Source organism: Neodiprion virginianus, chromosome 2 (assembly GCF_021901495.1).
Source record: "Neodiprion virginianus isolate iyNeoVirg1 chromosome 2, iyNeoVirg1.1, whole genome shotgun sequence".
Classification (NCBI taxonomy): domain Eukaryota; kingdom Metazoa; phylum Arthropoda; class Insecta; order Hymenoptera; family Diprionidae; genus Neodiprion; species Neodiprion virginianus.
Genome location: NC_060878.1, coordinates 42,789,199 through 42,802,344, shown reverse-complemented (window position 1 = coordinate 42,802,344; position 13,146 = coordinate 42,789,199). Strand labels below are relative to the sequence as shown.

General features: G+C 42.2%; 3 protein-coding genes across 11 annotated transcripts in view; 1 reads left to right on the top strand and 2 right to left on the bottom strand.

The window, feature by feature from the left end:
- The first annotated feature begins 392 nt into the window (after window positions 1–392).
- Window positions 393–3,859, top strand: LOC124297233 (biogenesis of lysosome-related organelles complex 1 subunit 4). Of its 2 annotated transcripts, XM_046748043.1 has the most exons (4): window positions 393–563; window positions 2,201–2,272; window positions 2,609–2,830; window positions 3,461–3,859. In XM_046748043.1, exons 1-4 carry the CDS (start codon window positions 504–506, stop codon window positions 3,551–3,553), a joined length of 447 nt encoding a protein of 148 aa, XP_046603999.1. In that variant the 5' UTR covers window positions 393–503; the 3' UTR covers window positions 3,554–3,859. The 2 variants fall into 2 exon arrangements, with proteins under 2 accessions (XP_046603999.1, XP_046604000.1); XM_046748044.1 differs by lacking the exon at window positions 2,201–2,272.
- A 1,559-nt stretch (window positions 3,860–5,418) lies between these two features.
- On the bottom strand, window positions 5,419–7,552 carry LOC124297840 (uncharacterized). The gene is made up of 5 exons (XM_046749161.1): window positions 7,413–7,552; window positions 6,553–6,663; window positions 6,395–6,467; window positions 5,844–6,135; window positions 5,419–5,681 (listed from the first exon to the last, which is right to left on the bottom strand). The coding sequence occupies exons 1-5, from the start codon at window positions 7,550–7,552 to the stop codon at window positions 5,440–5,442; spliced, it is 858 nt and encodes a 285-aa protein (XP_046605117.1). The 3' UTR covers window positions 5,419–5,439.
- A 941-nt stretch (window positions 7,553–8,493) lies between these two features.
- LOC124298635 (epidermal growth factor receptor) overlaps window positions 8,494–13,146 on the bottom strand; it is an 89,794-nt gene continuing 85,141 nt past the window's right edge. For all 8 annotated transcript variants that reach the window (XM_046750887.1, XM_046750888.1, XM_046750885.1 and 5 more), the window contains 3 exons: window positions 12,131–12,548; window positions 10,783–10,962; window positions 8,494–10,655 (listed from right to left, as the gene is read on the bottom strand). In XM_046750887.1, the coding sequence (XP_046606843.1) occupies window positions 10,339–10,655; window positions 10,783–10,962; window positions 12,131–12,548 (915 nt within the window). In that variant the 3' untranslated portion in view covers window positions 8,494–10,338. The remainder of the gene's footprint in view (window positions 10,656–10,782; window positions 10,963–12,130; window positions 12,549–13,146) is intronic.

Below are 13,146 nucleotides of genomic sequence, written 5' to 3'. Positions count from 1 at the left end.
ACGAGCTTGCCATAGGTAAACCCGATGAATAGCAAACTTCTTTTTCGTGTAAGTAGCTTCATTAGAAGCCGCATAACGCGAGCATATTAATGTATTTGATCAGTCGTCGTGTAATCGTCTTAAAATTTATAATCAAACGCTGCAGTTTCATATTACATTCATTATAAGTCAGTGGATTTCCTCATAAAGTTTACTTTCTGCCAGCTCACTGTGTACCCATGTTCATTGTTCACCTGTAGGTACAAGCGCATTGTTTTTAGCCAGATGAGCGTTCGTTCGTAATAGTATTAATCTTTCGCGCTAGGGCACTGGAAAAGCTCAGCGCTATTGCGCCGTCCGGGGAACCTGGGAAACGGGAGCGGAGCGCATGCTCTGTGACTTGACCAGCTTACGCCTATCGGGTTACGAACGCAGTATGCGCGGTGCTGTGGTTGAACCGGCGTATGAGGCGGCTCGGCAACCTGGGTCACGGGGCTTTCACGTAGAATCGGAGATTTCTCATCATGATCGACGAACTAGCCACTGACCACGCTGCTTACGCCAAAATCGACCTCACTAGTCAGGTAAATTGTCGCGCACGCATGCATACGCTATTGATCGTAGTCGGTACTCAGCGGATTCGGTGTGCGTGCGTGTGCGTGTGTGTGTGTCGCGTGAACGTATGTTTCACAACAATGTCGGTCGCTAACTGTACTAGACCTTACGATAATTCCAATTGCTTCGGCTCGTAAGCGCGGCAAGGAATTATACTTAAAGTGTTAATTTCAATCGAATCGTCATGCGTTGTCGGTCGCTAGCGAAAACAATTGCGAGAACCTGCATGCCCGAGGGCACGGGCTTGGCCGAGTCACACGGAAGTAACAGGCAAGGGCACCGAACTCCGTGCCGGAGAACATGGATCGAATTTCGAGTCTCTTTAGTAGTACGATATTCTTCTACTCGCGGTGCTGGTGCCCGACGGTATGTTTCGCCGACCGTTGGTGTGCACAGATGCGTTCTTTGTCAGTGAATACATTATCACGCCGTGAAAGTAGGACATTGCGCGTTCAATATATCTTTTTGAATATCACAGGAATAATAATTTTTAATACCAATGTTGCATAAGTTTTTGCCTCAATACTTAAGTTACTCTTTGAAACAAAATTTCACCAAAACATTTCGCAACCATAAAATAAAAGAAGATAAACACTAACCGTACAAGCCTTGAACAAACTAGGATTTTAACTCCCAACTCCTTGTATTTGCCTTTTTCCCATTTGTAACCGTTCTTACGTCCCGGTATAAAAGACATTTTCAGTACCGACTCTTGCAAACCACGTGCTAGAGATCGCTTTCGAAGTTTGATCCCAACGTAAAACGTGAACAAACGTTCTACCACGTCGTAGTCGTGACCCGGCATCGGAAATCACTTGCAACACTTCGAGTGGCAGAATACGCGGTGACACTAAACTCGACGTAAGTTCCGGTGTTCACCCAGCATGGAGATTGATCTCCTTGCCTTTTATTTCCCGGCCGTGCCGATTGGTAATTAGCGCAGCAGTCTACACGAGGCTATTATCTCTCGGATGGAATACATGTATGTACAAATTTTCCATTCATACATGATTATAAATGTGTGCACATCGTGCACGCGACGCATATGGAAAGTCGATACCTGCTCATGTGCTCTTTCACCTATCTTGCCGACCGCTACATTCGGACTATGCGTGTGTGTATCACTGGTGTGTATGCGTTCCTTGGAGTAATGTAGTATCTGGAAGGAACCTTCCTTATCGCCACCCATAAGTAGAAACTGTCTAACAATGAGAAGCAAATACGGTAAGATGATATTTTGCCTCTTTCATAGACGTTCTAATTGATGGTAATTCATCAATCACGTGACCAGAGAGATACGGGATATGTGAGGATGACGGAAGAGGAGACATCATTCTCATGTTCTCCTCTCTGTCTTCCCACTTATTGGCCGGAAGGCTCCGTCCAGGCACCGCATACGCGAGAAGATGCGTTCTCATTGTTGAGGCCCACATCCGTACTGATAGAAACCCGTTATTATGGCGACAAGTTGCGGAGAGAATGTTATTATTGCGTTGTATCGACGAATGCGAAAGCACTGCGTGATATGATTGCTCCTCGCAGGAACGCAACGGTTCGACATAGATAGGTTGGATGAATAATAGCTGATTTCTGAATTTTGTTGCAGGTCAGAGTGCTTCACAACACCATAGAAGATATGATGATGCGGCTTGAAGAGTTCGAATCAATATTTGGCATGGTGATTTGAAACTACCGTTTCAAGAGAATCGCTAAATGTGTTTAATAGTATTTTCAACCCCGCAGAGTCATTGCTTCAATTTAGTTTTTCTCAACCACCCAGTGTCACTATTTTATTAGTCTATTATCGAAGTCCAAGTACCACTAACGTGAAAGGGCTGTGTGAGGATAGCACAATTTTATATGCAATAGTAAAGTTTTCAATTTACGCGGTCGGCAAAAATTGACTGCAACATCCTCCTTAATGCAAACAGATCTTGACAAGTCCACGGAACAATTTTATTCCTTGACCCTTTGACGCCCTTTGTTAAAGCTCCACACCTTCCTTGCTCTGCAGGTACTGTCGGAGGGTGCAGAATGTCTCAGCGGACAAATTCCACGCGTGCAAGTAGTACGGCAAGAATTGACAAGCTTGTGTAGACGCATCGACGCCCTGGAGCACGTCGTCGGACGGGCGAATGTAAGCCTTGTATCCTTGGAAGCTGCTGTAGATGCTGCTGAGGCGGATCTAGGTGTTCCCGATTCACTGTTCAGCAAATTGAATCCGCTGTCCTTTTTTGTAAGTTTTCCGTATGCCAATTTTTCAAACTGTAATCAGTATCTGTTAGAAGGTATCTCGTTGCTTATCCCAGCGAAGTCCAATCACTCGCGATATAACATTCCATCGCTCGCTGTAGCTAATTTTTTTGTTCCCACAATCAAACCCTTTGTCGCATCAACAAAAATGAAGCCGGAGCATCAAGATATTTTCGCCCCACCTGCAATGAAATATTTCGTTGCCTGAAATAGAATTTTTTTGCGGTGTATGGGTGGACGGGTAAAAATTCAACTAGCAAAATTACTGTTTTAGTTTTCCATCAAATTGTCCAACCATTTTTACGGCAAGATAATAATACTTCTATGAGAAACCTTACTCAATAGTGGGCATCAAGCAGAATACAATCCAAGAAATATTACGTTTTATTGAGAATGAGGTGAAAATTAGAATTTGTAAGACCTTGTATTACGTTGAATATTTTGACGAGCGCGATTTTCGCCGATAGGAGCAGGACTTGGGGGTGAAAAATTCACCTCCCGCGAGTATCTGGATTTCGCTGGAATTACCTTAATACTATGTAGGAACTGTAACGAATATAATTATCTACTTCATTTCAACCGTACAAGATAGTCACAATCGATTGTTTTGCAGAAAAAGGTCCAAGAACCGGTAACCTCTACGAGAATGCAAATATTTAACCCGCCAGTGCTGTACAAAACGGAAGAGTTCTTTAATTCGGAATAAATCTTGCTCTACATAATAAATATAGAAATGTTACCTGACCATATGTTTACCCACGATGGGCTGATACACATGGCATTACCGGTTTCATCAAATCAACAAAATGATGTACAATTGAATGTATGGAAACTGTTATTGTCGGCTTTTTTCATCGAAAGTGACATTACTTCGAGGCTTGGAGCAATCGATAAGAAGCGGGTCAAGTCAAGACTGAACGTGCATTGAGAACCGTGTTCAGAAGCTGAATTGTATTTGTACAATATAGGAATTCAAGCAGCGATGTAATCAGATTATATTTTCATACTCGGAGCGAAGCAAAAACATTTCACCCCCTGCCTCTTCCCCCTCCAATCGGCTCGTAAAACTGCAGCATAAAAATAACAATATTTCGTGAGATATGTCGACACCAGGTGTTACGAAATGGAACACGAATCAGAAACCAGATATAAATGTAAAATATATTATACAAGACTCACGGAAAGGAGATAAGAGCAATAATTGTGACTAATTGGGCATGCAAGCCCTAAAAATTAATGAAAATCCCTGTCAGATTTTCCCGTATTTGAAATTGTTCTATTAAAACATATCTATTCGCGTTTCCAAATCACCAAGAGTCCGAGAATCGTGCTGGCGGGGAAATTGTTATACACATGGTATAAATTGTAGATACACACGTTGACCCAATCATCCGGTGTATACCATTTTGCACGTCTATTTTACGGACGTCGCTATCATCGATGTCACCTCTGTCGTCGTTGTTGCTGCTGCCATCGCCGTCGTCACCGTCGTCTCCGTCCTCGTCATCGTCGCGGTAAACGTCATTCTCGTAGTCATCGTTTGTTTCTTTGGAATCGTCTATAATTTTCGATTCAATGGACTTGTGGTTGTCGTATTCCCCGTTCTCTCCCAAAATGGAAATTCTGTAAGGGAGTCGCGTATGGCTTCTCACGGTGTACCGCTGTTCTCATCCAAATTGTTATAATTGTTTCTTCCATCTCCTCGTCTGTGACCTTTGATTGTGGTAAAATAAAAAAAAAAAAAAAGTATCAGACCCATGTTAGCCGTCAACTTATCGAAGGTCGGATAAGAATTTCAGGATTATTCCATGCCAACGCGGTAAAACTCAATTATTCTTAGAGGTTTACCCATCATGTATATTTCGCTTCCCCAGGACTTCCCCGACATCTTCAAAGAGGTCGTCCATAGCTCGAACTCTGCCTGTCACAGAATCATCTCCCTCATCTCGATCGTCGTCTTTAAGCATGCAAGCATGTGCAGATCTGATGTTCTTTAGGTCAACTGCGATCCCAATTCCATTTTCGCTCTCCCCCTCTTCTTCTTAACCTTTTCGTCCATCTGCAATTCTAATACTCTCGGCCCTATCACTTCGACCGGAGCTTCAACAAACGTGGCTATAACTGATCATGAGTCAGTAGCATCCTTCGCTAGTACAGTTTGCGCATTCTCATCTGTCTGAAGAGTAGCGGCAGAAGATAAAGCTGCTAATAGAAGGATGTCCCGATTATTCCGCGATACATTTACATCTGGCGAAGTTGTGTAGACGACTGTGACACTCAACCCATGTGATACGATTATAAGGAGTACGGAAGGCTCGCACTTGGTTTGGTTAGTAAGCCGATTGATTATCGGATAAAAAAGTGCTTGAAACGTCATTCAAGTCAATGAAATGTTACAAAATGCCACAGAGACATGCAATGAAATTCGCAACTTTGTGGTAACAGCTGAACACGTGCGATAATTTTCATCGCAATGCCTATGCTGTGAAAAGTGAATGAAGTATTCGATTCCATGCGGTTCATCGATTCGCAAATGTAATCGGCAATAAATGTACAAATATCCGAGTATAATTCTCCGAGCTCTAATTTGACTTAGGCTTTGATTCCAAGCCAAGTCAACAAACTCTTGCTATTGCAGTCCCTGAGATGACACGTCCTTATTTGGGCCTTCTTAAGACCGGCCATACACTCCTTTCCGATACAGTGACGCCATCGAACTTGGCGCCCGCAGCCACAACTCGTACTGCATTCGCTCCATTCGGTCCATTCGTCCCAGTCGCTCATGTCATTCTCCGTCTCTTCCTTGTCTACATGGGTATCCTCCTCGTATTCCGCTGCAACGAATATCCAGTCATAGCCGATAATGTAATTTAAGATTAATCGCAACTTAAGCTCCCTGCCGTCTGACTAATTTATAGTCTGAAAGGACGTGCCAAGTAATGCGGGTCGGTGCTCAAAATACTACAGGTGATGGTGAAAATATGTATTGTACATACGATCATTTCTCCGTGCGAAACGGTCGTTGTTCAAAGGTGGTGAATCTTTATTGCCTTTTTTCACCCGCGTTCTGTGATAAAGTGCAGTTTCAGTCGTTGTGCATCTCTCGCAAGCCGTCTGCCGCTCGTGCGAGACGGAGCCTGTGTTTATAAAGTTCCTCTCAGCAAGGTTACGGCGTAAGTGGAGCGGTGTCCTTCGTTTCTTGCGTACGTGGTGTTGTGGAATAATGCGGAAAAGAGACCGTGTACCTCTTTGATGATGCTGCCATGTAGAAATCTGCCTCCCATTCACCTATTCAATTTCAAGGCCACACATTGTACATTGAAAGCTTGTAAAAAGTCATGTCTAGCAATTTCTGTATTCTTGTCATTTTTATGTTTCTCGTCCAACGAAATATCCGTATTTAGAAACAGCGAACCGGTGTACGCTTTTTTCGCGTTCGGGCCCTGATAGATGCAGATCTCTTGGGTAGCAAATAAGTAAAAGCTAGTTCTCGAGTTTTTGAAGAACTGGTAGGTATGTGTCGATGACACGCAAGGTTTTGGCCTACACCGTGGGTATCCGTCAACATAGCTTGAGCAATCTTTTCTCCAGTTTGGCTTGTTCCAGTCTGACGGTTATAACTGTTGGTATGAATGACAAGTTTTGAGTAGCTTAAGAGATGTGCGGATGCATTTCTTGGAATGATGCTTTAGAGCTAGTACAAACCTTTCTCTCGTACCGCCCCTCTCGGTTGAAATCCCACGTGGAAGCTTTGTCGAAGATATAACTTGACTTTCTGAACCTTCGACGATGATCTTGCCGTCCCTGACTGGTGGCCTGCGCGGGAATTCATTGTCAAAATTGTCCAGAATGACGCAGCCGAAGCAGTATGTAAGAACTATTGCGGATAGTACTCGCATATCATGGTTTTCTCTTCTGTGATACGCAATCTTTGCCGATGGTGAATGTATACAAAACGAACGGTTGCAGGCTGCAGGCTGATTAGATAGAATCTACCGCTGTAGGACCATCGATGGTAATGACGGTAGAATAACGATGTGAAGTTAGTACTTATCAACGATTGTTCACGAATCGATTCCTATCGGAGTTGTCAATTTCACTACATCCTAGATACGCTTAGCTTCGGATTCACAACCGCAGCTATGACAGAATACGACAGCGTATGATGAATTACCACAGATTTTGTTACAGATTTTACGAGAGCTGGATAGTCAGTTTCTAAAAACCACGTCATTCATCATGTGCATCTAATTTATAAATATACCGATCTATGATTGTACGTGTAAGATTTTTCATTGAATTCATTATGAATTCCGAAAGACGTTTGTTGAAATTTATTTAGAGATACTCTTTTTATCGATGCTTCAGAAGTAGCATTGTTTCAAAAATTTAACATTTTTATTTCAAATAGTCTCATTTAATACTCCGGATGCCACAACAAGAATCACTATTCAAGTATTTTCGACATTTCACCCCACTGCAGGGAGATCGCATGAATAATTGACAGCTGATTTAGACAAAAATTGGAGGGGTTCCACGGCATGACAGTAATATATTTTACTTACGGACGGCTCAACCCGAGTTCTGGAGGTACGGCCAGTTGGATCATGAGCAATGCTTCGTGAAGTACGAAACTTTGATGCTTCATATCTATACTGAGCAAGAACTCCGTAGCTGATTTAGTAAGGCTGTCGGTCAGTGGCATGGAAATTCCTCGTATAAGTCAATTCACCGTTTCATTTACGTCGACTCCACGGCTTCAACATTCCCAATGACAATTTTTATTGGCTTACGAACTCACAAATCATTTCGCTTGAGTTACGTCGCCGTAACTCTGAAACCAAGGATCCTCTATCTCGAAACCTTCGCATACCTTTACGATACCATCCAACACCTGTGCCATTTCATCAAGTCAATTCAAAGTCAGATGTCCGGAATTACTCCGACGGCATCCGTGCCAGAGTGGTACATCGCGAGATCCAACCAATATTATTATACCATTATACCCAGCATCGGGATCGATTTTTACAGGAAATACATAATGTGAATCAAATGTCCGATCTAAACGGCATATTGACGACACATGTACTGTACATGTATATATGGGTGTAAAAGCTTCAGATTGTACTTTGGAAAATTATTCCCACACTCGCAGTTTAGAAAGAGTACAATTTCGAAAATTTTCAAGCGAGTTGAAAAATTAACGACGAAGCCAGGAACGGAGCCAGGAACCGAACCTGGTATCTAGAGATGCTTTACCGGAGACTTACTCCACTGGACCACCTAGCCGCCCTGACTACAGTGTCATTAATTTCTCTCATCACCTGTATTCGAAATTGTTTTGTTTTCGTGTGCCTTTGAGTATATATAATTGTATATACATGAAATTTGTCGCGAGACGCATTTACGACTTGTGAGTGAGACTTGTTGACATGTGCACACGTTGAAACATCTATATGTGGCTATTAATGTGATTTACATTATTTTAGCCATTCAGAACGGCTCAGCCGTTTATTTTTGATGATATGAAAGAATCATATCCATATTAGAGCGAGAAAAATTAGCTTACTCGCAGTTTAGTTCGACGGTACAGCGCCAGCCAAATTCCTTATAAAAGTAGCTGTAAACGTTTAAATATAATCGTACTTTGTTCTGGATATCAATTTTTATTATTCCTGTACAAAATGGCACAATCCTACTCTACAACTATAGTAGACTATGTAAACGACGCCAAGTCTGCGCCAAAGATAATTCAAGTACTTTTTTTCTACATCCGTGGAGTTTTCCTTAATACTAAAATATCTATTTACAATTTCATAAAAAATTTCAACTTTATGAAACTCGGATACTCCCAATTTTATTGGTTTGTTATTATGACGGCACAAAGCCGAGATACGGCGAAATATCGTAGTGACTCGTGTATAATGAATATGTTCCGTGGCAGATATGGCCGGATTTCCGGAGGATCTATGATTCACCGGCGAAATTTTCTAAATGCTAAAGACACATACCTTAAAGAGTAAGTAAAAATTGACGAAAATTCGACTGCGTCACGCTCGTCTGAATGTTATGTTGGGTTAATTTTGTTCGCTTTGTTTCGCTTCGAGCAGTACGTTTGCACTATATTAAGATACTAAATTCAAATATCTCCATAATAAGAAGACATTTCCTATCACAGTCGGTGACGGGCCATACGATTCATTGTCAAGGAGCGCACGAAGGATGCAACTCAATAATTGGGTACAATGCGTCGCTCGTAATTTGACGAAACGAGGAATTAATCGTTGCCTCGTTCATGTCCTCTGCTACACAGGGTCAACTCGGTTTAGATATGAGTCGGTAATATGTAGCGGAGACCGCGTCCATGACTAATGTTTGGGTTTCAATGTTTTCTACAAAAACTCTTGTCCTACAAGTGAACCTTATTCGCCTGAATAACTTGTGGAAATGTCGATTTTCAATACCATTCAACAAATTTTCATCCGTTGTATGTGGTAGATCGAATTTGAAATTGCGCCTTCGCATCATACTCAAACAAAGGTTGACCGTTCTGCAAAATTTTCGTTAGATGTTACAGTTACCGATGTAGGTACACGTGTGCCAGAGTAGGACAGAATTTGCATAGATAGATAGCTCTATAGTGTGTGCGTGTGCGTGTGTGTGTGTGTGTGTACGCACACACACACACACATGTATATCTACATGGAATTAGATGATTGAATTGTGGGATAATTACTTCTATCAATTACTCTAAATTATTATCATTATAGTTATTTACAAGCCACCGATAATGAATGGCACATTAAGAATAGTTTTTTGCACTGCAAGTCCATTGTAATGGGGAAAGTTTCGGTAGACGATATCATGTCTTGCTAAATCCGGTGCGCTTGTTTCGTATCGGCCAATCTATAGTTATCGATTCGTTGTTCATTCTGATTACCACTGCGATTGGATGGAGCACTTAATATTACTATGTTATGTCATCCTATCTTCGTCGAACCTGTCTAAGTACACGTGGCATCTCTTTGATTCAAGGCACAACATTTTCTCACCCCTTCATCAGCTAGGTAATTGGTAGGTAGGTATACATTAGCGCGCCGTCTAACGTGTGTGTAACGGAGACTGTGAGGTGGCTAAATGCTATCACATCCACGCAAACATTCCCGAAACAGCAGACGTAATTGAAGCACGATATCCCAAATCATTTCTGCGTCTATGGCAGGGGTCGGTTCCAATGAAGACGAGAAAAAATACACGGTTTTTCTATTGATTACTGGCCACAAGTGCGTCCGCCACCACAGCTAATTATACCAGAAGCCGACGCATGCGGCCGTCTCTCTCATTCATTGGTCGGCTGGCAAGTATTCAATAAATAATCCTGTATAATTTTTACCAGATGATCAACGTTCATATACGACGGCTCCTCGCCGCCCCCGCTGCAACGATGTCACATAGATATACATATACCAGTGTCAGTTGGGACAATAAATATCATACTGTCGTTTCGTTCTTTCTAAGCGGTTTCAAAGGCTGGAGCTCGCGCTCAAGCCGATCGAAGTCGTTGTAATACTCGTGATCCGATTCCTCTTCCGTACTCCTTTGCCTGACCTGAGAGCCAAAGGCGGTACCGTTTGTCGTCTCCGTCTTGACGAGATCCGCGGTCGCGGGAATCCCCAACGTCTGCGGGCTCAACGCCGCGTCGTCCTGCGACATGATATACTCCGGATTGTCAACCGACGTTTTCCCGGGGATTGTTAAGAATTCCGGGTACTTTCGATATCCATTGTTCATATGCTTCGACTCTGACTCTGAAAAAGAAAAAATTCTAAAATATTGGCAGTCTGCGATTTTATCGTCTACCCCCGGTGGAGGCTTGGCAATAATCAGCATTTGCATTTCATCAACGGGTAGAGCGTGCCACGCTACGGTGCTTACCGGTAGGTTTCGAATCACCGATCAGATCCATGTATTGTATCGTGCTTGCTGGCATCTGGGGCGAGGGCATGAGGTAGTCATCTTCGTCCAGGGGCAGGTCCAACTTCAAATTTCCAATTCTAGCTTGTTGGTGTATCGTGCCGACCTCCGACTTAAAGCAGTCGTCCGTTACGTCGCATTCTACAACGCCCAAGGAATCATGTTTTATTAATGGTATATCCTCGCGAAATACCCGCATGTTACAAATAGACGTGTAAGCCCAGTCCATTATTAGTCCAGTCAAAGCGTGCTCAAAAAATAGGCTCGTGAGAATTTTGGGAAGAACGCTGTTTTTTTTTTTCATTCCCTGGGGGGGGGGGGGGGGGGGGGGGGGTCGGCCATGAGTGTGAAACTCAGTTTCCGGGTCTGGAAAGGTTGCCGAACGGCCGCCATCTTGAAATTAAGGGTGTGATTAGTTTTTTCAATTTACCTCCGTAACCGTGAGGCTGACAAAAATTTTGTAAAGAGCTTTTTTGTAGTTGATGTTTTGTAGAAAAAAAACTTTGGTCTCTTGAAAGTTTATTCGTTCTGTTTTTAGTTTTGAAAGGTATCCATTGCTTACGGATTATTGGAATTAATCATATAACGTTGAGGTTAATTATTTTTTACTTAATTAATTTGAATTGACTGAATGTTAATAATTAGGAATCATTTCGAATTTTTTTTCTCGATTACAAGTAATTAAGAATTTAATAATCCTACGACTTTTATATTTTTATAAATTTCTAAACTTCAGATTATTATTATTTACTTTCAGGAACAAATAAAAGAAGAAAGGAATTCGGATGTATTCCGTTTAAATTAAACGAAGAATAAATAATAGAATTTAAATAATAGATCAAATTGTTCATGACAAAATGCTCTATAAAAAAGGTAAGAATCATTTTTATTGTCAGATTTCAAGTTAATTAATAATCTTGCCTCAAAGTTTTCTATTCCCTAATTTTTCATCGGTTTTGGTTTATAATTTGTTTATTATCAACATTAGCGCAAAAAGTTATAGGAAAAAGTTATGGATAATTGTATAAACTACAAAAAAGCTCTTTATAAAATTATTGTCAGCCTCACGGTTATGGAGGTAAATTAAAAAACTAATCACACCCTTAATTTCAAGATGGCGGCCGTTCGGCAACCCTTCCAGACCCGGAAACTGAGTTTCACACTCACGGCCGACCCCCCCAGGGAATGAAAAAAAAAAAAAATAGCGTTCTTCCCAAAATTCTCAGCGAAATCACACTTTGACTGGACTATACATATAGTAAACCAACAAGAGCCTTTGCGTCTACGTCTGATATTCAAGTAAAATCACCTATGACTCCGATCATCTTAAGGGGGTCTGAACAGTATCTGGAATTCGAGCCATCCAAGCTGGCAGCCGGGCCACAATGGCCGTTCGGGTGGGTATAATGGGGGTGCTGTAGATGCGCGGGGTTTGCCTCTGCAGACTCCCGCGAGGTACCCCCATTACCCGAGACGCCGTATCGCAATAGCTCCCGGTCCCAGTTCTGTTGGTTCTGCGGTGTCGGTGAGTCAGCGGCCATTGGCGTGTTATTCGGCCAGCAGCTCTTTATCGGCGTGTTGGGAGGTGAGCCGGACGTACTCGACGGCGAGACCACGATAGGTGGTATAGGTGCCCTCGACTTTGGTTGAAGATATTCATCTGCGTCTACCACGGCTTCCGGACCATCCATCGCGGACGCCAGATTTCTTATCATTTCTTTTTTATCCTAGTTACAATGATTGCATATTTATACAGGTCATGTGGCTTCGCGATAGAATTAAAGTTTTGCAATCAGTATTTGCGGTCAGAGTGACGAATGGAAGGTGCATTCGTTAATGTAATCACCGATATCCGTTTGCAGTCCCTCGAATTATATTATATAATGTGGTGGATTCTGATCGTCCCAGCCGGACACTCCGAAAATGGAATGGGGTACCAGAGAAAGTTTTCCTTTAGCTTTGGAGGATTCCGGAGGGGAAAGATAGTTTCGATTATTGGTTGACTTGTCGATTGTACTATTTCCGACGTTTCGCAAGGGCATCTGATTTTAAGGAAGGAGCACGACTCTTGATAACGGATAGTTGATAGCGAGATCAAGGACAAATTGAAACCGTGAAACTTCTTTTACTTTCTTTCTTTGAATTTTTTTTTTTTTGTCTACTTAATTCGTGTTTCACCAATTTGTGGGTTAATTATCTTTGTAATGGATTTCATGTCGCTGCGATTTCTCGTTAGTGAGTCTCTTGTATGAAAGCTTGAGTCAGATATGAGGTTTGACTTATACCGAAGTATCGTGTCGTACGGCCGTTAATTGTATTCGTTAT

Bases quoted from the DNA above. Each gene is read 5' to 3' on its own strand.
- LOC124297840 (XM_046749161.1), bottom strand. From the start codon at position 7,552: ATGCCACTGACCGACAGCCTTACTAAATCAGCTACGGAGTTCTTGCTC. The intron at 6,468-6,552 runs GTTTGTACTAGC...TCATACCAACAG, and splicing joins AGGGGCGGTACGAGAGAAAG to TTATAACCGTCAGACTGGAA. The intron at 5,682-5,843 runs GTATGTACAATA...TATTCGTTGCAG, and splicing joins TTTCGCACGGAGAAATGATC to CGGAATACGAGGAGGATACC.
- LOC124297233 (XM_046748043.1), top strand. From the start codon at position 504: ATGATCGACGAACTAGCCACTGACCACGCTGCTTACGCCAAAATCGAC. The intron at 564-2,200 runs GTAAATTGTCGC...ATTTTGTTGCAG, and splicing joins AAATCGACCTCACTAGTCAG to GTCAGAGTGCTTCACAACAC. The intron at 2,831-3,460 runs GTAAGTTTTCCG...ATTGTTTTGCAG, and splicing joins TGAATCCGCTGTCCTTTTTT to AAAAAGGTCCAAGAACCGGT.